Genomic DNA, 24,414 nt, shown 5'->3' on the forward strand with positions numbered 1-24,414 from the left:
ATTCATTATTAAAATAACACTGCAACGTTTTCCGAACATATTTTTTTCTATTATACTCGTAGTTTTCACGTTCCCAATCTCCCATATTCCTATTCTTTTTAAGCATCTTCTGTGAAAAAAACCCAAACCAGGATGATGCATTTACTTATCAATATTTTCCAAATGTTTAAAATTATAGTATTCACAAGTATTTAATGGAGGTTATTATTCACGAGGTAAAGTGAAACATGAATCTCCAAATGAATAATATAAATATTTCATACAATATATTATTGTTCATTTAAACATAGTACATAATTATCGAATTATAACAATCGTATAATATCTCTATAATAATCTATGTATTAGTTTAAGAAATTTTGGATATCTAATGTTACGAGTGGCTGGTATTTATTTTTACTAATCCTATCTGCCAGTTCAAAATTCATATACCGTATTATATGCTTTCCTTCTTTTTTACGGCATTAAAAGTAATGAGACAGGCGGCTCTTTATCGAGTTTTCTGAGGAGGAGGAATGTGTTGCACAATATCGTCCCACAAAGAAAACATCGAGTCGATTCGCTCTGGCCATTTCCAATAATTAAAGGACTTTCGCATTGCACTTACAACCGCTTCATCTGTGGCGATTTCCAATATTTTTCCTGGAAAAAAATTGGCATCATAAACTACAATAACAATTTCCCTACTGAATACCCGGGAGGAGGATGAGTTGTTGCAGCAGTATTCACTGATAATGTTTCAGCAGTCTCGTTTGATATCTCCACATCAGGTTCAAGAAATCTAGAGACTCATCAGAATCTTGTAGAGAAAAATCTTCTGATGAAGGATCAAAGTCTGCTAGAGCTTTACAACCCTACTTTTGTAAACAGATGATCAGAATCGTGTTCACACTCTCAGTTGTTTGTCAACATATGACAAATAATTACACAGTTTAGTTAAAAGTACGGCGAAGTTTGAATTTTAAAGGTATGTTCGAGGTACAACGATGTTTGAGGTACAACAGATTTCTCTACGTTTTTAATAAATTAAAAAAATTTAGCTAGTTCAAATTTGGCATCATAAACTACAATAACAATTTCCCCATTGAATACCCTGGAGGAGGATGAGATGTTGCAGCAGTATCCATTAATAATGTTTCAGCACTCTCGTTTGATACCTCCACATCAGGTTCAGGAAATCTAGAGAGATGTAAGACTCATCAGAATCTTGTAGAGAAAAATCTTCTGATGAAGGATCAAAGTCTGCTAGAGCTTTACAACCCTACTTTTGTAAACAGATGATCAGAATCGTGTTCACATTGTCATTTGTTTGTCAACACATTACAAACAATTACACAGTTTAGCTAAAAGTACGGCGAGTTTGAATTTTAAAGGTATGTTCGAAGTACCACGGTGTTTGAGGTACAACAGGTTACTCTGCGTTTTTAAGAAAATAAAAAATTTTATTTAGTTCGGGCCGAATTTCCTTCATTGATGTTAATTTTAGTTGGCAAAAGAAATTTGATTTCAAGTTGATTTGTAATAACATAGATAATGACCATTCAGCTTCTATAATAACGGACACCTAGTGTCTCTATAATCTATTTTTCTTTTGGCTATTATTTACTATTGAGCTGGAGATGTGGAACAAAACTATTAGGTTTATAAAGCTAAATTTACAAAACAATTATAAGCCGGGTAATAGGTATATTTAAAGTGTATTAATTCCTAACAATAACATACAAGTCATGAAAATTAATGAAGTTCAATACTTTTCAAACGACTGAATACAGTAATTCAACAGCACGCAGTTTATTATCGAGATCTATTCAATATGTAATTTTCTTCATAGCTGGGCATCCCATGAGACTACCATAATAGTAGTTTTGCTTCAGTATCGTAGTGATAGTGATGCAATAATCTTAGATGGGCGTTCTTGTAATGTGATGGCTTTATTTAACTTGGTAGAGGAATATTATAATAACTATCTTCGATTATCTTTTTGTTTATATCATTTAACTAAGTGCCAATGTTTTTTATTAGAAGTAGACCATAAGGTACGTGAAAAATATTCCTATGAAATATTTTTTTAAAAAAAGAGAGACACATTATGAAGAATACAATTATTCAATATAAAGGCAAATATTAGATATATACGATGGAATAATAGTTAGAAGTTGATTAAAAATAATCCTTCTTATAAAAGTAAATCTTATACAACCTACACTAGATTCGCAGAATATGGGATACTTTTCGTCATTAATATTACGTTAAGACACAAATTTAACAAACTTCTGGTTTCCCAACTACATTTGTCAACAAAATAAATTTCAAAACAATAAATACTGTATTAACGATTGTTTCTTGTTGTTTCCAACAAATCTTATCTTGTAGAAGCTTTGTCACCTTCGTCAACTCTCCTTTGGTTTTATGTGCTGAAATTATGCATTGGAACTGTTGCTACACAAGAAAAAATATTAATCGCCAAGAACTACCTTTTGGTATGCTTCGGGACTTACTTAAAGTTGCATCTAATTTAACACAAAAATTTGAAAATCCGAGAAATATAGGTACGACTATTATCTGAACTACCACAATCATCATATCCGCTAATAGCCGTACAAAATGTAGTCAACGCATTTTGACAATGTATACCTATTCTTCGACACATTTTTGTTGTGCCTCTGTATTTTCAATGTAATTGATGAAGATAACTTCTCGAGTTGACGTGTCTTTTTGTCCTCAATCTTCAGCTCTAGATCGGTCAAATGAATTGTTTTGGTTATAACCACAAATGCATTTATTTTTGGCATAATCTTTAGTAAATTTTCTTGTATAACTTTTTCTCCTACTTGCACCAATTTTTTCTGTAATAATATTTAGTAATGATCGTACTAAATTCTAGATTTTTTCGTATCAATATTTGAGGAATATACAAAATATGTATTTACTGCACTCTATTATAGTATATTGTTATTCAGTTAATTTTTTACACCACTGCAGGGTTTATGCACTAGCCGCCCTTTCATCAATATTCTGCACATAGTTATGATGTTCATTTTATAGATCTAATTAAATTCAAATTTTACTTTCAATTAATAAAACAAATTTTTTAGTTTGATATTGTATATATTTTATCGAAGATAAAATATTCGAAAAATTGTATCAAAAAATTACAATTTGCATACAACAATACAAATAAATCAACATAACAATTTTTAACAACATTACGGATCATATTTTCTTTTAGTTTGTGATTAATGTCCTTTTTTGAAGCTCCAGTCCTTGTGGTGTCCATGTCCTCCCTTTTTACCATAATGGTGTCCATGATGGTAATGGTCGTCGTGTCCACCAGCTTTCTTGTGTCCAGAAGATTCGTGGTAATGGGATCCCTTATTATGACCGCCTTTTTTACCGTAGTGGTCTTCATGATGGCCTCCCTTGTGGTGTCCTCCTTTCTCGTGGCCTCCCTTTTTGTATCCATCTTCATGGTGATGTCCTCCGTGTTGTTCGTGATGACCAGAATCATGATCTTCATCAAAGAAATGTTTTTCTTTATTGAATTCGTCCAAATTGTGCTCGTGGTGTCCACCTTTAGTGTGATGACCTTTTTTGTAGGATCCTTTTTCGCCGTACGAATGGCCTTTGTCTCCTTTTTCTCCTTTATGATGTTCTCCATAGTATCCGTCGTCGTGATGGTGATGTTTATCGTGCCCACCATGTTCTTCGTAATGTTTATGGTGACCTCCTTTGTCGTGATGTCCTTTGGATCCTTTTTCGTGATGGTGGTGACCTTTGTAACCTTTACCGCCCTTCTCTCCATGACTACCGTGGTGGTCGGAATGGTGCTCGTGGCCGCCTCCTTCAGACCAGTGGTGTCCACCATGTCCACCATGTCCTCCATGCCCACCATGTCCACCATGTCCACCATGTCCAGAAGCTGCGGTTTCTAAATCACTAACTTCACGTTTGTCTCGATTAATTTCTCGAGACTGGATTGAAGTTATACCCACGAGAGCTACTAAAGCGAGAACAAAGAACCCTTTGTAAGTATTCATGATGTTCTGAATACTTAGACGACTTGATGGATACTGTTTTGGTTGAAATGATAACGGCTTTTATATGATTGTTGTTAAAGCGTTAGTGAAATGATTAACAAATTGTCTATTGCATTTGCGGTGAGCCTTTCACTATTAACAATTTTATTTTATAATGTAATGATGTTAAACTGTTAACTTTGACCATAGTAACATCTAATTGCCAATATTTCTCATCACGCCATTTTAATTTCTACTTCATAAAATTTGTTACCATGTTAGATTTGAATTTGTTATTTGATACTTGAATAATAAGCCCAGATCAAAATCTTGAATACTTTATTTTATAATATTCGAATCATCAATAATTACCAATTTATTAGTATTTATTGTCAAATTCTAGCCATTAATGTTATATAATTAATAATTTGCTTAATTTTGAATATTTCCACTCTGTAAAGTTTATTTTTTTACTCCGCGGTATTTTATTTTGAAAAAAGCGAGTTATAAATTTTTTATCAGGTTAAAATCTAATATAACCAAGTAGCTTTAGAAGTATCAGTTATACCAATAATACGGGGTTCTCAAGCTGTAGCGCGTGTAACTAAAAATGTTAACAACAATTTTTTATACATCAATAACTGCTAATTAACTGCTGGACCACAAGTTTCATTTAAAAATTAGATTATACCGAATCAATATATAATTTTTATAACTCAAGAAGTTCATATTAACCCAATACCCAATTATTGCAGGATTTTCCCGTTTCACCAAATGACAATAAGTGAAATAAAAAGAGATCACTCCAGTGGAACAGGAAAGATAAAATTACGTACCCTTGAAAAATTATGTTCTTGACGCTTTTTTCTCTTTATTGGCCCTGTTTCTAAAGGTCTATAGCAAGAAAATAATAAATCTTGAACAAGCTAGTTTTTTAATGAGTAATCTTTTGAATAGATTGACCGAAATAGAAATAAATATGTCCACAGATATAGCAAAAAGTGGGAAGTAATTAATGTTTTTAAAAATAAATAATTGTCGATGTACATATAATTGCCAGTTAGATTTAATAATATTCTTAAAGTATTACTATCTTTATCAAATGAAATGATAATGAAAGAAGAGATTTCAGTTGATCTATATGAAGAATTTAACTTGTTTTTAAAACATGTTGAAATCTAAAATTAGTAGAATAACAGAGTGGAAAAACTGGAATCGTCTTGAGCTATGGAGGATTTTTATGTTTCGAGCCAGAGTACTCAATATAAAATCTAAATATAAAATCCAGAGTACTCAGTATAAAATCTGAACAAATCTGTAAAATCTGATCAAAACTTTTTTTTCTTTATTTTTATTTCAGCAACGAAAATTAAATAAAATTGCTGAAAAAAATAACGGTTCTATAACAACGGATAGTTTACAGAAATAGGTTGTTATTAGGGTGATTAAATGCTAATACTTGGAAATGAAAGTTAAGTAACACTACCAGTCAGAGTTATTACCCAGAATTATTATATTATTCATGCGACAACATTCAGGAGGTGATTGCTCCTATGAAATTTAGATGGGTATTTCCTATAACAAAATTTTCTTAGCCCACCCCTTTCCAAGATATCACCCTTAAAAGATGGTGACTAAAACTGAATATTTATTTTTTTTTCTTATATTTCAGTAATGCCAGAAACTTGAAATTCTGTTATTTTCATGAACTCGCAAAGGAAGGGTCTTTTTTCAATATTCTCAATTATACGAGGGTGAAATTAGCAACCTTTACTTTATTTCATATTAATTTTTTTTTTCACGTTTAATAATTTTTTTTTATAAATTGAGTGGAAAACAGTGCATATGTAAAATGTTATACGAATACGAATACGAATAAATGCTGGAAATGACCACCTCTGCCTTGGTTTTATTATAATACAAAGTTTTGGAATAGTAGTCACTTCGATAATTCATTTATAGTGTTTACCTAATGTTGTTGAAAGTTACCAACGTTGAAATGTCCGACATACAATTTGGAGTAGTATGGCAAATAGTAATTCAGGTTAAGCTAGACGTCTTAAGGCTGAAAAATATCCGCAACAATGACGCTTCGTCATTCTATATTTGCACGAATTAATAACTGCATAACTGGAATGTTAAAAAGAAATTCAACCAACACTAGTCGTTTCCAAATGGTTAGAAATGTAATGGAAAAACTAGCAATTTCGGATGAAATTAATGTACACCCCGAAAAGTTGCAAATATCATCTATGTGGCGAGTTTTAAAATATCAGCATTTATATTTTTACCACATCCTACAGGTTCATTTTATTTTACCTGGAGGATTTCTTCGACGAATTAGATTTTGTGAACGGATAACACACGAAATGCGACAAAATCCTCAAGTTTTAAATAATGTATTGTTTACGGACGAGGCACTTTTTTCAAGAGTATTCATTATAAATTTTCACAATAATCACGTATGGGCAGATGAGAATTCCCATGAGATTATAGAGTATTGTAGAAGATAACTTAATTGGGCCACATTTTCTAACTCGGCAATTAAATAGAATTTCTTTTACTAGTTTTTTCGAAAATGATCTACCTGAAATGCTTGAAGAAATCGCTCTCAATATCAGATAAAATGTGTTGTTCAAGCACTTCAGTCGGACTGCTAGGCAACATTTAGATGTAACTTATCCCATTCGTTGGATTAGTCGAGAAGGGTTTCAATATGGGCCTCTTTGATCCTTGAGTTAAATCTTGTGATTACTGCTCATAGAAATACCTTAAATTATTAGTTTGCACGACACCCATAATTGATAAAAAAGAGTTGAATAATCTTTTTCAAATAGCGTGTGACACCATAAGAAATACACCTCAAATCTTTGAACGTGTAAGACAATCCATGACAAGGCTAGTAGTTTCATGTATTTTAGATAGTGGTGGCTAGTTCCAGCATATAATGTCAATCGTACATTTTCTATATTTACTATTTTCCACTCAATTTATTAAAATGAATTATGAATTACAGTGTTTCTCTGCAGCTATTGGTATAGGAGAAAAATTTATCAAAAAAAAAAAATTTTAAATAAAAGGTATAATTTTATTTTATAAACTTTTTAAAAATGTTTTAATATGAAACAAAAGGGTTGCTAATTTCACCCCCGTATAATGTAAAAAATACCCGTGGTTAGTCATTTGCGAGTACACAAAAATTACAGAATTTTAAGTTTCCACCTTTACTGAAATTTTATAAAAAAATTGAAACTTAATTTTAGTCACCATCTTTTAAAGATGATATCTTGGAAAGGGGTGGGCTGAGGAAATTTTGTTATAGGCAAGACTCGTCTTAATTAATTGCGAGCAATTACCTCCTGAATTTTGCCCCATGAATTTAGAAACACACTGTATTTCGTGGGTGAATGCGACAAGTTAAAACTTGGGAGTGCCGGTTGATTTGTTTGTTATTTTTTAATCGTGAATGACTTCTTTGGTGTTTGTGATTGTAGTTTCGCCCAGTTAGCCGTCTGAGTTTCGTACAGTTAGCCATGTGAGACTCAAAAACATTATACGTTTTGCTCCAAGACATCTGGTTGTGAAGTTCGTTCACGAATTGTTTTCGTTCTCGCTAATTCAGTTTTAAAATGGAAGAAACCAAGGAACGGAAACAGTTGAAATTCGTGAATTTATAGCAAGTCTATATAATTTAGGCAAAAGTAACCGTACCATTGCCGCCGAATTAAAAATACCTCGAAGTATTAAGGACCACAACATGAGAAAATATATATCCACCAGGGGCTTAGACGATAGAAAACGTTTAGGGCGGCCTCGAAAAACCACATCCGCTAAAAATAATCGTATTTTATGGATCAGTCGATCGACGATTCACGGTCCCAAAGATAGCAGGTCAGATCAATGAATCTTCTTGGCATCTGACTTTGAATACTTCTACAGTGAAAAGGAGAGAATTGAGAGAAGCTGGTCTTTTTGGAATGGTGGCAGTAAAGAAACCTCTATTAAAACGTCCATATAAAATTACGAGATTACAGTGGGCTAAAGAACATAAAAATTGGACTCAAAGGGGGACGGGAGAGAGTTTTATGAAGTGATGATTCAAAGTTTGAAGCTTTCGAGTCTAAGAAAAAGGGTATTTGTGGTTAGGTCAAAGGAAGAACAAATGTTAACATTATTTTCTGTCACTCACACCCTTTTCTATTATTTGTTCCATACAACAGCAAATGTTATTTTACTCTCCTGTAAAATTGTTTACGCATTTAAGTCACGGTTCTTCCCGGCAATGGATAACTAAAATGAATATTAAAAGGTGGAGAAGGTGGAAAATAAAGAAGAAGGCTAATGAAAAAGAAGAGATTCCAGAACTGTGGGAGTGAGGATTTGGCAAAATGAGGTTAAAAATACAGCCAACGAAAAGAAAGAGGCAGAGATATCGAAGCCGAGGGCCTGATAGGCCTGTAGGAAGGAATATAATATAATATTTTATGATTCTGTATTTGAGTTTTATTATGAAATCTATTTTTCCGCCATAATGAATGTGTGATTTCTAGATACATCGAAAATATTTCGTGAAAAACAACATTTCTAGAGAAATAAAAAGTGCAACTACTAAAAATTAATTATCTTTGTGGTTGAACTAGCATACCAAAGATTATGTAGTATACCATTTAATGTAATTATATTGCAAGTCATTTATTTTCTTAATAATATACAGATTGTATCTCTGAAATGAAGTAATTTAGTAGTGTTTCTTATTTAAGGTACCTTTTAGATCTTTTCTCGAGAAGCCCATAGTTGAAATAGATGAACAATTTCATATGTTAATATTGTATGATGTTGTAAGTACTTCTGTACTTAATATATTACAAGAAATATATTATTTTCAAATCTTGACGGGTGAATAACATATCTGGTGAAACAAAGTTGTCTAAGTGCTTGAGTAAATTCATATAATTTAACAGAGGTATAAGTATGAATTTGTATGTATCTACGAGCGTTGATATCTGGTATACAATGAATTCCCTGTATTGAAAAGTCTGGATTCGAGCAGTCGTTCCCACGATTTGCTAGCATCGAGCTAAGAAATTAATGGCGGCTCCAATAAGAGAAGCGCGCGAAATAGTATTCTGTTCAAATGATCGAACAATGTTATTGACTATTGGGATATATATTCAAATTATAGAAGTTTTATGAATGAATAACATAAATAATTAAATTACAAAAAGAGACGAGTCAAATGACAATGTTTAAGTAAAATACAACGAAAGCAAATGCAAGTCTGATATGTTCTGTTTAAATTTGCGATACCAAATGATAGGAAAGACCGACGCCCGCCGTGTGCAAGCAAGCAAGGAGTTGTCTCTCTTACGTATGGGCGTTATAGCTCATGCCCAGACTTGTCAATATAGGGACTTTAGTATACAACCAACTGCTAAAAAATAGAGTTAGACTGCTACGTGCATTACAGGTGACAAAAATGTATGAAAAAAATAAGAATATATATATATATATATATATATATATATATATATATATATAAGTGAGTCTGTATTGATTTGATGATTATAAACTTATGATTGATTGATGCCATAATTATATATAAAAGGTTCTACATTAGTAATAAAATTGGATATGTGAAAACGGTGGAAGTATAGACTTAAAAAATACATGTTTCTTTATAATTTAAATTAAGTTGATATTTTGGCTTGAATCTCATAAATAATTATTCATTCAAATTGTGCAAAAAGTGTTCTTTTCTGGAATTCAGCTTGTTATAATAAAAAATAGTTATTATGCAAGTTTTTAAACTTAATTGTATAACATCACTCAATAAGTCGTGCGACTGACACACAGATGGCGCTGCCATTGTGAAATCCATATGACATTTATGAAGTACAAACTTTCAAAAACTATGAGTGAAATTTCATGACATGTCGATTAGTCAGAAAAAAGTGACAATCATTTAAGTGAAGCTACTTTTGTTATTTTCAAAACAATGGATTCAAAACAATTTTATGTGTTTATTAATCATTGCTTCTTGCTGAAAAAAATATTGTACAAGCTCAGCAATGGCTTCAAACGTATTATCCGGACTCTGCTCGAAAACACCATTTGTTATTGGTATGCTGAATTTAAACGTGATCGAACAGACACTGATGATGGTGAACGTTCTGATCGTACATATGAGGTGGCTACTCCAGAGAACATAAAAAAAGTCCCCAAATTGGTTATATTATCTAATCGTAAAGTAAAAATTGGGTGAGATAGCTGAGGTCGTGAAGATATCAGAAGGCAATGTTTTTACAATTATGCATGAACATTTGACCATGCGAAAGTTTTTTTTAAAGTGGGTGCCGTTTTCACTCATAGCAGATCAAAAACAACAACGTGTTGATGATTCAGAGCAATGTTTAGCCATGTTTATACGTAATGGATGAAACATGGATCCATCACTTCGGATTGGACTACAGCCGGTGAGCCATGTCCGAAGCGTCCAAAGGTACAACAGTTAGCTGGGAAGGTTATGGCTTCAGTATTTTGGGATGTGCATGGAATATTATTTATCGACTATTTCCACAAGGGAGATCAATAGCGAATACTATATAGAGTTGTTGGATCGTTTGAATGTATAAATCAAGGAAAAACAGCCTCATATGTTGAAGAAAAAACCACTGTCTCGCCAAGAAAATGCAATGATTCACAAGTTGATGGCAACGTTGGTTAAATTGAACGAATTACACTTCGAATTGTTTCATCAGCCACCATATTGTCCAGATCTGGCCACCAGTAACTACTGGCATGTCGCTGATCTCAAAAAAAATGCTCGCCGGTGAAAAATTCAGCTCAAATGAAGAAGCAACTGCTGCAACTGTAGCCTATTTTGAGGCAAAAGACAAATTCTACTAGCACGGCATCCAGAAGTTAGAGAAGCCTTGGAATGATTGTATTACTCTTGAAGAAGATTACATTCATTAATATAATCGATTTTTGGCGAAACAATGTGTTGTTCTTAGTTAGTCACACGACTTATTGAGTGATGTGATATTTTCGAAGATTAGTCATTCATTTAATCAGGAAATCGAATAAGTTATTTTCAATAATCGACAGTTGCTGAGTTACTAAATAATATTTACCAACTGCTACACCGCGAGGTGATGTGTTTTGATAATTCAATCACAACCTATACCAAATATATATCAGCAGTGTCGAAGCAATGCATTCCATACATTTCATAAAGTAACAACTTGATAATATTTCGATTTTTTTTAGGTTCACAAAATAACCATCTGCATCTATTAGATAATTATAAGTACGCCAGAAAAACCTATAAAGCCACACGACTTTAGCTTTACTTTAATTGAAGCTGAATAAAATAATATGCGTTAACGTTTTTCAAAAATAATTAACAGTAGTAACAAATTGTTTCTTAATCTTTTTCAATTATATCTTGAAATTGTCTTCCTTCTACTAATCTTCGAACAGCAACACTAAAGTGTGATAATGCACTATCCTACTGAATCTAAATACTTTGCTTCATTCAAAATTCCGTTTACAAACTGGTCCAATAACAGTAGTGTCGATAATACCCACCCAACCATTAACTTTGAAAGGCTTTTGTGTTCTATATTCCTCATCCATGTAGGATTAGTATCATATCAATTTCTAAAATTATGGCGATTTCATCAAAAAACACTATATTATTAGTAGAAAAAGGGATCTTCCATTTGCATTATGGTTTTACAAAATTCTATTCTGCGGTCTTGATCATTTCAGATAATTCTTGTACTGGCGTTATTTTTTATTATTTTAATAATATTACAGACGGATTCTACACTAACATTATTTTGTAATGAACCCAGTTTTCCGATAGGATCTACAAGAATTTTCAAGAACTTTAGGTTTTTCGAGGATTTTTTGTAATTAGTTACATCTTTGGTAGGTCACTTTTAGGGTGATTTTTTGTTCATCACACTTCTTAAAAAAATTTCCCAATCCTCCAAACGTCAATTTTGAAATAGCTATGTAATCGTAGGTTCTTTGCAATCAGCAAATCATTATTTTTTCTCTTAGATAACAGAAACATAGTTGAATTTAAAAAGTACTTGATTACCATCAAAGCTTTCTCTAAAGACAATGAAGTATAATTTATGACATTGAAGCACAATTCAACACTCACAATTACACTGTCTGACGCGCGTTTCGATAACCAAATTAGTAAGTAAGCTTACCTTCAGTCTCTGAAGACGATAACATAGTTATCGAAGCGCGCGTCGGAAAGTATAATTGTGACTGTTGGTGTAATGGTAGAGTAGTTTGTTCAATATTCTCAATATTCAAACAACAGTATATCGACATGAACTGAAGGGTAATAGAAATCGACAGCAACAAACAAATTTAGAACTAGTACTGACTGAATCGTACTGACTTTACTGACTACTCAATAAATCAAATGCGTTGCCTTCGCTGGTCTAGGTACAAAGTTTTTTCAGCACATTATTGAGTGGATAATGGTAATTCATTTTTATGGTAGGGATTTAATTTCAGTCCGTGCAAGTCTCATGTCAACTGAAGTGGTATTTCTGTTCAGTGGTGTTGACATTTCACAATGAAAAGATTTATCCCGACACAGCGTTCACAATTTGTTCATCTTTATTACAAACATAAGCTTTCTACGGGAAATGTATATCGGAGACATAGAACAACTATTGATCCACATAATCGGCCTACCAAACGTACAATTCGCTCAAGTAAGTAAGGTTGAGACCGAATAGACAACATCCAGCATGCAGTGGAGGAAATATAGAAGTGGTAGCTTGTCAGATTCAACCACTTGGCGTATACTCTTCCATAAAAAGTATACAAAATTTAAATGATACAAGAACTGAAGCAGACGGATCTTCCGAATCTTTTGAGTCGTTTGGCTCTTGACAAGCTTGCAGAAGATCCACTGTTTTCGTCAAAATTTGTTTCCACCTTTGAGGCCCACTTTTGACTTAATGGGTTCGTTAATAAATGAAATACCCGTATTTGGGATGATGAACAAACCGAAGAGGTTCAAGAATTACTATCAAATCCTAACAAAACAACTATTTGATGGGATTTATACTCCAGTGGAATAACGGCTCCAAATTTTATCAAAACAAAGACCGGCCGGAATGTTACAGTGAATGGTAACCATTATTGATTCTAGCTGCTGGTGAATTATAGCATTTAAAAATCTCATAAATGAGCGAAGCTCACAGCCGGAAGGATTACTCATTAAAATGACGATAAACGAAGTAGTTTAACCATACAACCGACATAGACGTGAATATAGGGGTAGTGAATAACCTGCAAAAGGTGATCTTAAACTTACACACATTACTTAATAGGTGCGCAGATATGATTAGCAATCGTTTCTCATTTTAAATAAAACTCTAAAAGTTGATTATAGAAAATATAACGATTTTACCAACAGTGATATATCATAAATCTGTAAAAACTATCGAAGAAGAAGAAGAAACTGTCAATGGACTTTTAGACAAACCAAATTTCAGTTTGCACCGATTATGTCCGAGTCCCAATTGTCTGGCATTAAAATATTAAGAAGGTAAAAGTACATCCGTTTCAATGTACTTCTTTTCAGAAATTTTTTCTCTCCTATAATTTCCCTACATTTGGTGAACTACTTAGACGAAAACATAATATTTTAGCGTTATTTTGAATTTTATAGTATCTATATTTACTAACATAAAGGAGTAGTAGTACCATGTATGCAGCTACCGATTTCTGGTGGTGAGGGTAAGTACCTACGATATATTTCAGGATACACTAAAACCATACTTTTGAGCATTGATAGGCGTATTCTTTGACAATATGTGAACACAAACTCTTTCACTGATTCCTCTTACGACGCCGTCTCCCTACGGAGGTTGGCGATCCAAATGGCTATTATCGCACGAGAAACCGCAGCTCTGAAAATTTCTGTCTACGGTCGACCGACCGTTTTCCTTCGATCTTCCCTTCTATTATCAGGCGAAGAATCTCATATCGCTCTCCTCTCATTATACGTCCTAGGTACTGCAACTTTCTCTCCTCGATTGTCGTGAAATTTCTTTATGTTTACCCATTTGGTGTAGAACCTCTATGTTCGTCTTATGTTCCGTCCAAGATATCCGCAGCATTCGCCTGTAGGCGTACATTTCGAACACATCAATTTTCTTCTATATGGCCGCATCCATACAGAAGAACAGGAAATATGTAACAGCGAACCATTCTGGTCAGGAGTTCCAGGCTGAGGTTTGCCAGAAGTGTCCTCATGTTGTTCAGAGTTTTCCGTGCTTTCTCAATTCTTGATCTGATTTCGATTTTTGGCCCGCATTGCTGGTTGACGAGCGTGCCCATGTATCTTAGAGATGGCACTTGTTCAATGATCTCTCCATGGAGTCTTAGGGTGGCGTTTCTTTGTATTTTTGGGAATACTAATAGTTTGATCTTATTCATATAAAGGCTAAATTGCTCGCTACATTCTACAATAACGTCCATAAGAGATTGAAGTTTTGGTAGACTACTGGCCACTACCACGGTATCATCTGCGTAACGAAGATTGTTTATAATGTTTCCATTGATCTTTATGCCTGCAGTTGTATTCTCGAGGGTTTCGCTTAATAATACCTTAGAGCAGAGGTTAAACAGTAGGGAAGACAATACACATCCTTGTCGCACGCCTTTTCTTATTGCTATCTCTTCTGATGTGGACCCTCCGATTTTGACTCTTGCTGTTTAGTGCCAGTAAAGTCCGGTTGTGATCTTTAGATCTTGTGCGTCGATCCCGGTTGATTTTAGGATGTTGATCATTTTTTGGTGTGACATACAGTCAAAAGCTTTTTTTTCGATCAAATTATTTATCAACTGCATGTCACAATTGGTATGACATTACCACTTCATTTAATGGCGATATGAAATCACCATTGTGAAAGATACTACACCGACTGACGAAATTTTCACAAGAAATAAGCATTTCTTAACAATGAATTATTTCGCTAACGAATACCGTTTCAGTTAGCAGTAGAATTTTTGATTGGGAAAACTATCATTTATTGGATTTTCAAAATGCACATTAAAAGAGAGGAAGAGTTTAAGGATAGCATTTGGTGAGTGATACAATATAGACCTGCCAAATAAATCGTATCTCTTCTATTTCTACGAGAATATTCAAATCGCAATAAATTCTACCTCCAAAAACAGAAGAAAATGCAGAAACATCGTTCCACATAATTGGATGAAACTCATAAAACGACGCATGAAAACCGAATCTTCGCTCTACTGGAAGCTATATAACGATAATAATGATGATAAGAAATTTTTATATACCCATTCGGTTAACTGAACAAATATTATTTCATATACTTACATCCTAGAATATATATGAAATCCACCAATCAGCATTTGCGTTTAGTACCCATCAGCTTTTTTTCCATTTCAAAGTAATGTAAAAATAAATTGACAAAATATTTATATAGTTTCTAAGAAAAATATTAGTAAAAAATGAATGATTCTAGTGAGGTAATAATAAATAATACTCCACCTGATATTCGCTTAGCCGCAAAAGAGACGTATAACACATTATTACCTCAAAAATTAAAAAGTTAATATGAATTCTGTTATAAAAAGTTCATGGACTTTGATAAACATATTCAATGTTAAGAACAATATTGAAAGTTATATTGACATTACAAGATACACTAAGTTGCGTTTTTTTCTTTTATTACAATCTATTGGATATAAGACTAAATAATCAAAAATTTCAACTCTGAGCAAAAGTTTTCTTAGAACCGCCGGATCAAGAATATTTATTTACAAAAGTAAGTTTAAAAAATAATAATCCATACAAAAAAACATCATTGATCATTTAAAAGTAGTAGGTGTAGACATAATGCTGTGTATCACCTTAATATTTCAATTAATTTGTGATAAATCAGTTTGTTAACGTACGTGTACGGTGGTTCGAAATCAACCGCGGTAATGGAAACGTATATAGAACATTCCTTAAGTAAAAAAACAGACACCGTTAATACTATTGTAAGGTCAGCTGACAAAAAACACGAAACTATGTCATCAACATCGATGCAAAATAGTCACCGAAATTTGATATAATCAACATCTACTTGTAATAGTATCGAAAAAAATATATAAAAAAGAAACCGTAACATATACAAATTGTACATTTAACCATTGTACGTTTATCACAAAAAAAAACAGTGAAAATATAAAATTGAATTAGTAAAGTTATAAATAAAATTGTTAACACTTTTCATTTATATTAATTTAATAAAATGTTTATTTTCTAGATTTTTTCTTAATTGGATCGTAGAAAAAATATACTGTTCGACTCGCGTCGATTGTACATATCGCACTCGAACGATTGAGCACTCCACCTACGCCATTGTGCTCAGACTTCATCCTCGTGCGATATGAACATCATATACACTCTGGTTGCACAAACTACTATTCTCGTTTTATGACAAAAACTGAGGTTCTTACTCTAGTGGTGATCTGATCGTAGTTTAATTCCGATCAAAAAGAGGAAGGAAATTAATATTCTAAAATATTTGCAAATGTCGATTATAAAATATAATAAATTAGGTGGTTTGTTAAGTTTTTTGTTATTGTTTATCGACTTATTCTCATAGGTCTGTACTGTCTGTCTGTAATTGTGGCATGTGTGAAGTCACTGCATACAAATCAACTAGATATAACCTGCATAACGAACATTGATTTCCAAAGATTACATTTTGACGAATAATTATCAAATGATTCCTTTTTGATATAATGGGTGGATATCGAATTGAATTATTTTTTTTTTCAAAATTTATTAAAACTATTCACATAAAACAAAACAACAATCAAGATAACACAATTATCCTTAACAAAATTAAATTGAATCACATTCTCTCTTAGGTAATACTTAATGCCCTTTTTTGAATCCCCAATGCTTGTGGTCTTCATGTTCTCCTTTCTTTCCATATTTATGTTCGTGATGATGATGATCATCATGTCCACCAGCTTTCTTGTGACCAGCAGATTCGTGATAGTGGGATCCTTTTTCATGACCACCTTTTTTGCCATAATGGTCTTCGTGGTGACCTCCTTTTTTGTGTCCTCCTTTCTTGTGACCTCCCTTTTTGTATCCATCTTCATGGTGGTGACCTCCGTGTTTTTCGTGGTGACCAGAAGAATGATCTTCGTCGAAGAAGTGTTTTTCTTTCTTGTATTCGTCTAGTTTGTGGACATCATGGCCTCCTTTGGTGCTGTGGCCTTTCTTGTAAGATCCCTTTTCACCATATTTGTGACCTTTTTCTCCTTTTTCGCCTTTGTGGTGGTGGGCGTGGTATCCGTCGTCATGATGATGATGTTTTTTATGACCCCCGTGTTCTTCGTAATGTTTCTTGTGGCCCTCTTTATCGTGATGTCCTTTCGATCCTTTCTCGTGGTGATGGTGACCTTTGTAGCCTTTATCGCCCTTCTCTCCGTGACTACCGTGGTGATCGGCGTGGTGCTCGTGGCCGCCTCCCTTTTCCCAATGGTGTCCGTGGCCAGAAGCTGCGGCTTCTAAATCACTAACTTCACGTTTTTCTCGACTTATTTCACGAGATTGAGTAAAAGTTACACACACGAGAGCTACTAAAGCGAGGACGAAGAGCCCTTTATAAGTATTCATGATGTTCTGAATACTTGAACGAATTGACTGATACTGTTTTGGTTGAAGTGGCGCCTGGTTTTATATGATTTCTCATTGAGTTTTTGTTAGAGGATTAACAAATTGTCTATTGCCTTTGCGGTAAAACTTTCACTATTGTCATTTTTTAAACATGATGTAATTTACCTAAATAAAAGTGAATAAGAATTTATTTGTCCACTTCACTGCTTCCAACGTTTTTTTTTCTAGACAATTGCAGTGCATTGGGAATATTTTACATAATTTGCACAATAGTTTGTCGATTGGATTTGGTTCAAAATTTCTCATTTTGTTTGGTGTATTTGACCGGAACAACGTTATTTATCAATTTCTATGTGAGTTTATACATTTCGAATAATAATTTCCAATAAAATTATTTGAAAAAATCTACAATCAAATAGTTTGAATATTAACATAACATACCATGTCAATATTAATTTATAAAATCCATTTTTAAATATTATTTTTCTTTGTAAAGAAAACTGGAACTGGAAAACTAATTGAGTTGACAAAACATCGGGCATTTTTTGAACATGAAAAGCGTTCTAATTTTCATAATGATTGGATTTATTTTAAACAGCAAAATGAAAAACGAAATTATCTATTCTCTTCGATTTCTTTTTCCAATAGTATGTGTTTGATAATTATCACTTTCTCATTCAATTTATGGGAGATTACAAAACCGATTTTATGGCCGTTTTTTCTGCAGAAGCAAACATTTAGTGAAACGAGTCAAATGAATCGTTTCACAGGTAGTAATCCCCGCTAACAATGCATTTTAGATTTCCGTGGATATATCTTTACTTTCATCACGACTTTCAACTGTGTACTATTCCTTTTACTCTCCACCTTCTATGTGTCTTTTCTAGTAAGGTAGCCAATTAGTATTGCATATTTTGTGGCCATCTATCTCTCTTGATAAAAATCTCTCTCCTACAAGTGAAACCTTAAGGTTAGGAAACTGGAAATAAGTCTCTGAGGGCCAGATCTGAATAAGATGAGTTGTCAATCAATTCGAAGTGCAATTGATGAATTTTAACCCTCGCAATAACCCAATGTCCTGTTGGAAAAGAACGTTCTTTTTCTTCGAATATGGACGCTATTTTCCAATTTTTCACCTTATCAAGCAATGATACGTCATACTCTGCTGTTTTACTAACACTATCACTTTTCCAAGTGATGTAATCGTCTTTATATTGACTGTTTTTTCGTTTCAGAAGTGTTATGGTGGATCTAGATTTCAACTACAGTAATGAATCTACGCAATAAATCCAACTTATTTTGCTCAAAACGCTTAATTCTTTTGATATGCTGGTAACCTTTTCTAATTTTTCACATACAACAGAAATTGAGAGACCAAAATGGCAGAAATTTAAATGAGAATAAACGTATGCGCTGACGTCTTCAGGTTGTAATCGGAAACTTTCCAGAAAACTCTCGTATACTAAAGATTAAACGCTGAATCGTTTCTGACACGTGACGTTAACGATATTATTGAACACATAATATTGTCTTGATACTGTATTCTTCTAATAACAAAAAAAGAATGAAATTCAATACAGCCAAATGTCATTTTCACAAGAACAATAGCGATTCATACGTAATATCTTTACGTTTAAAGTAAATATCTTGGAAATAGTCCAGCGAGGATATGAAACAAATCGGGAAAACTGGTAAGCATTAAATATCGAGATGAGGTGGTTTGTATTGTAAACGTAAAGCGGCCGCAAGAAAAGTCTACATTTACTGGTTGCGCCATTTTTCGAAAATTGCATTCTTAGCTTAATAAACTATTGGAAACCCGAAAGATTGATTTTAAATCGTTTCTCGGTGGTTTCCTGGCATACTGAGGCCATTAAAATTCGCCGGGGTGCTTCTAGTGGAGGTGATAAGGGATAAAAATGTAAGTTCAATCTTAAATTTTATTATAAATATGAACATTGTAACAAATAAATGAGTCAGAATACAAAAATATTTTTTCGTAATTTGTCATTTTTCATTTTCTCCATCACCTTTCCCTTACAGCCATCCCCGAGCGCCCCTGTGTCCATTTTCAGCATGCCGGAAAACTACCGAGAAACGATTTTTGTTACTCGTAAAATTTTTCCGAAATGCACTCCTCGAGCACCTCCGTAGAATCACCCCCAGTAAATTTTAATGACAGAATTGGCCTCAGCATGCCCGAAAACCCCTCAAAAACGATTTTAGACTAAACTGGACTAAAAGAGATATTATGATAAATGACACGTAAATACACTTTAAGTTTGATATTAAAAAATTTCGTAGATAAGTCGATTTTTCTCATTATTACACATTATTTATTTGGATTAAAAGCGTATTCATTGTTAAATTCATTTCTTTAAAGAGCCCCATTAACCTTGTCACTCTATTTTATATTGGTAAGTGGATATTATCAACGTCTTACCAAAAGATCTTTAAATTACCTATATCTAAAATGTTGCGATATCGAATTATTGGAATATATATTCATTTTATAACTTATGTGGCTCATAAAGAAATTCTAAACAATTTTTTTATTCTCAAACCAGAAAATAAGTTATGAATTTGTCGAATAATCGAAAACATCAACTTAAATTAAAAACAAACTTGAAGCCCGATTCACATTATTCCAGTCATATACAGCTGTAAGATCGGCAAACACTATGTGTTTATCAAATTCCGAGGTGATATCCTACAAGCCCACATGTTCTCTGTACATTGAAATAAATTGAACAGTTAACTTCATTGCTAGAAATTACCTTTAGAATTGTCCAACGTATAATCAAGCATTGTTCACACCATAGAATCTTATCCAGTCAACTGGACTGGATTGATCACTAAAATGGAATATTCTAGTGCAGGTTAACCTCCTTCTACAAGCATTCCAGCATTGGACTGGATTAATATGAACCGGGCATAGAGATAGTAAAATAGTAGTTCGTTATGCATTATACGAGGAATACCTACGAGGATTTCTACAATGGAACAATGGTGGAATTTAATGAGTTGTGGCACCACTGTATTTGTGAACAGTAATTTTTGTTATCTACTGGTTGTTGAAAGTGAACGTTTAAAAGAAGCAAGTTTGTCAAAAACTGAAATTCACCAACGAAGCTTACGTTGGATGATTTTTTTTTGCTATTTAAAAAGGTCTTTCTCATCAACAATACACGGAATCACTTCGTGCAACTTTTGGTAATGAGGAACTATAAGAAAAGACTGTAAACAATTGATTTGCAGAATTTCGTCTTGGTATAGTGCGTCCATCAGTGATGAATGTCGAGAAACTCTGCCAAAATCGTTTGTTATTCCTCGAAACATGATTAAAGAAGATCGTAATGTTATTTAAAGACAGATATTTTAGGATATAGCAGATTATACAATCGCTATTAAATGAACATTTATGATTGAGGAAGATATGTTCCAAATAGATTCTGCATGGCAACTCCAATAAAGCACGTCGAAAAACTGAATATTTGAAGGAGAAAACCATCGAATTAATGTACTCATAGCCGATTTATCGCCTAATGACCTTTTCTTGTTCTCTGTCAAACAAGATGTGCGATATTCATCACCTCAAGAAGCTGTTGAAGACTTTCAAAACCACGTTTCTACGATATCAGCATCAGAGAGGAAAATGTGTCCATAATTGGTTTGAGTTCATCCAAAAATGTATAGATCCAATATTTCGAATAGCAATAACATGCTTTGTTTCGAACTTGTTCATTTCTGTTTCACTTAAAACTTAAAAAGGCAACACTGACATGTAGATAGAGAATAAATCTAAATTATACTCTTATTTTTATAGAGAATCTAATAATATTCTCGAAAAACATTATTTGTTTTATAAGAACCTTAATCGCAAACATCCAATTAAAAGGAAATTATGTTGAAACTTTGTAGAATAGTTGCGTTTCTAGTACCTAATAAAAGAGAAAATTTTCTCGAAATTCAGAAATATGATTAGTGTTAAGCTCAGAACCGGTTATTGCTTTTAAAATGAAAAATATTGAGAATAATCGATGAGTAAACCCATTTCTTGAGTAAACCATTGAAAAGTGTAAAGTATGGCATACCAAATGAAACACCAAGAGTTATCCTCTATTGTTTGCAATTATTTGATGAAATTTTAAATCCTCTATATTGGAACATAATATAAGGTGTTAGTATTTATAAACTCAAACATTTCAATTTTTTCAACTATACAGGGTGGTCCAATGAAAAGCTTGCACCTAGCTTTTCTCTTTTTTTTGTAATAAAATTCAAAAATGTTTGGAAATGTAGATTTTGCTTTTGAGGGGGACACATTTTAAACATATTATTAGATCTGCGCCTTTAACCCCCTAGCGGGGGCGAGTAACAACCCTAAAATTTTAAATATAAAGAGGGGTCGACTGATATATCATTTGAAAGGGTACAAAATTGTCTTTCTAATGTTCAATTTTACTTAAGCAGTTAATGCGAAAAAGGCTTTTAAGCCAAAAATTTTGATATTAATAAAAAAAACAAATAAGTTCGAATTATTACGAGTGAAAACAACTACAATCGTTAGTACATTCCAACATTTGATTCCATACAATAATACAGATTTGGTTCAAATCTATTTCTTACATTTTGTATCAGGTGTTATGTTTCTGCACTCTGCTGTAATCCGTTGGTGAAGCTCTTCTATGGACTCGGGCTTCATGGCAAAACATTTATTTTTTAAGTGACCTCAAAGAAAAAAGGCGATAAATCCAGTGACCTGCCAGGCCATTCAATTGGGTCTCTCCTTCCAATCCACCGTCCAGGAAACCGGTCAAGTAAAAACTGTCTTGTAGGAGCCACATAGTGTGGAGGTGCTCCATCTTGTTGAACAGTATGATTTTGGTCATCTTCAACAATTATTTCTGTTATTAAAGGATCAATTGTATCTTCAAGCATGTTTAGGTAGACTTCACCAGTTAAATTTCCAGGAATAAAAAGTGGTCCTATGATATGATTTCCTAATATGCCACACCAGACGTTTATTTTTTGAGGATATTGGGTAATAACCTCCCGGAATAAATATGGATTACTATCATCCCAGTAACGGAAATTGTGCCTATTTACAGCTCCATTCAAATAAATTGTGCATTCGTCAGAAAAACATATGTTAAATAATAATTGCGGATCTTCAATTGAACGCTGGCTCATTGTTTCACAAAATTGCAGCCTTCTATCAGGATCATCCTCGTACTAGTTTGATTTTGTACGAAAGAATTTTTACGCTTTTAAAATTCGTATAATGGACGAACGGAAGACACCTGAGGCTTCAGATAGTTGACGATTATTTTGAGTATGATCCAATTCAACATAACCTAACACAGCTTCATTTCTGATCGGTTTCTGCAGCTGGTGCTTTACATTACAGACAGATCCGGTATCTACAAACTTTTTGACTCTCATTAAATAAGCAAGTCCGTAAGTCTAGCACAACTATTATTTTGAAAATAAAGTTAAACTATTTCAACTCGTTCTGGAATGGAATAAATCATTTTGTACCATGAAATTAAAATAACTTGAAAAGCAACCAAACTGAATCAATGAAGAGGGTAAAATAAACTGTGTAAATTCTTTTTCTACACGTATCTGCAGTTTTTATTTCAACATAAAAACGCAAACGATTAGTAAGGAATTAGTTCTGATAAATAATGTGGTGTTTTAGAAATCCTATTTTCTTTTAAATTAAATAATTTAGAGATTATTTAGTTGTTTTCACTCGTAATAATTAAAACTTATTTGTATTTTTCGTTAATACCAAAATTATCGGCTTAATGTCTTTAAAGCCGTTTTTGCATTAACTGATTTAGTAAAATTCAACAAATAGGGTATCATTAGAAAGGCAATTTTGTGCCTTTTCAAATAATATATCAGTCGACCCCTCTCCATTTAAAATTTTAGGGTTGTTACTCACTACCGCTAGAGTGTTAAAGGCGCAGAACGAATAATATGTTTAAAATGTTTCCCCCTCAAAAACAAAATCGACATGTCCAAGCATTGTTGAATTTAATTACAAAAAAGGAGAAAAGCTAGGTGCAAACTTTTCGTTGGACCACCCTGTAGAATTATTAAGAGATATATGTATTCAGTCAACAATAATATTAACTAGACATCGATATTGTTAATAACAACGCTATTATCGAAAGTCAATCTCTTATTGGGGCTTTCAACAATTCAAGAAAAGTATGTTGCTGATATACCAATTAACTAAATTCTTCTTAATATATCTTTATTTATATGGAAACATGTCACTATCAAAACTGAAAATAATGAATTCGGGAGTAAAGAAATTGTTTCTTAAAGAAACACATTTGATATTTAAGTAACAAAGAGCAATTATGGAGCGAATAAATATTGTTAATCGAAGAGCATGTTTTCTTTGTAAATATCTAGGAGTACGTGGGTTGCTACTTAAATTTTGAGGTAAACAAATAAAAAAGATATTTATAATTGGATACGGCTTTACTGGTTTTCAAAATATTTGAACCCATTTTCGAAGCATTTTGGCTATTTCGATTGAAGTACCTCCAAAACATGTGATTTGAATGCATCCAAAGGCTTCTTCAGGTGGAGAAAAACGTTGACCTCGCAATTTACTTTCAATCCCCGGGAATAAGAATAAATCATTGGGTGTTAAACGGGGACTGTACATTCTATAGC

At 33.0% G+C, this 24,414-nt stretch overlaps 3 protein-coding genes across 5 annotated transcripts in view; 2 read left to right on the forward strand and 1 right to left on the reverse strand.

Moving 5' to 3' along the window:
* LOC130900180 (uncharacterized) overlaps positions 1–24,414 on the forward strand; it is a 265,111-nt gene that overhangs the window by 152,024 nt on the left and 88,673 nt on the right. The window lies entirely within an intron of this gene.
* The window catches only part of LOC130900184 (uncharacterized), a 77,564-nt gene that overhangs the window by 51,739 nt on the left and 1,411 nt on the right, over positions 1–24,414 (forward strand). The window lies entirely within an intron of this gene.
* On the reverse strand, positions 16,789–17,715 carry LOC130900183 (histidine-rich glycoprotein-like). The gene has a single exon (XM_057810630.1). The coding sequence runs from the start codon at positions 17,713–17,715 to the stop codon at positions 16,963–16,965; it is 753 nt and encodes a 250-aa protein (XP_057666613.1). The 3' UTR covers positions 16,789–16,962.

Source organism: Diorhabda carinulata, chromosome 12 (genome assembly GCF_026250575.1).
Source record: "Diorhabda carinulata isolate Delta chromosome 12, icDioCari1.1, whole genome shotgun sequence".
NCBI lineage: Eukaryota > Metazoa > Arthropoda > Insecta > Coleoptera > Chrysomelidae > Diorhabda > Diorhabda carinulata.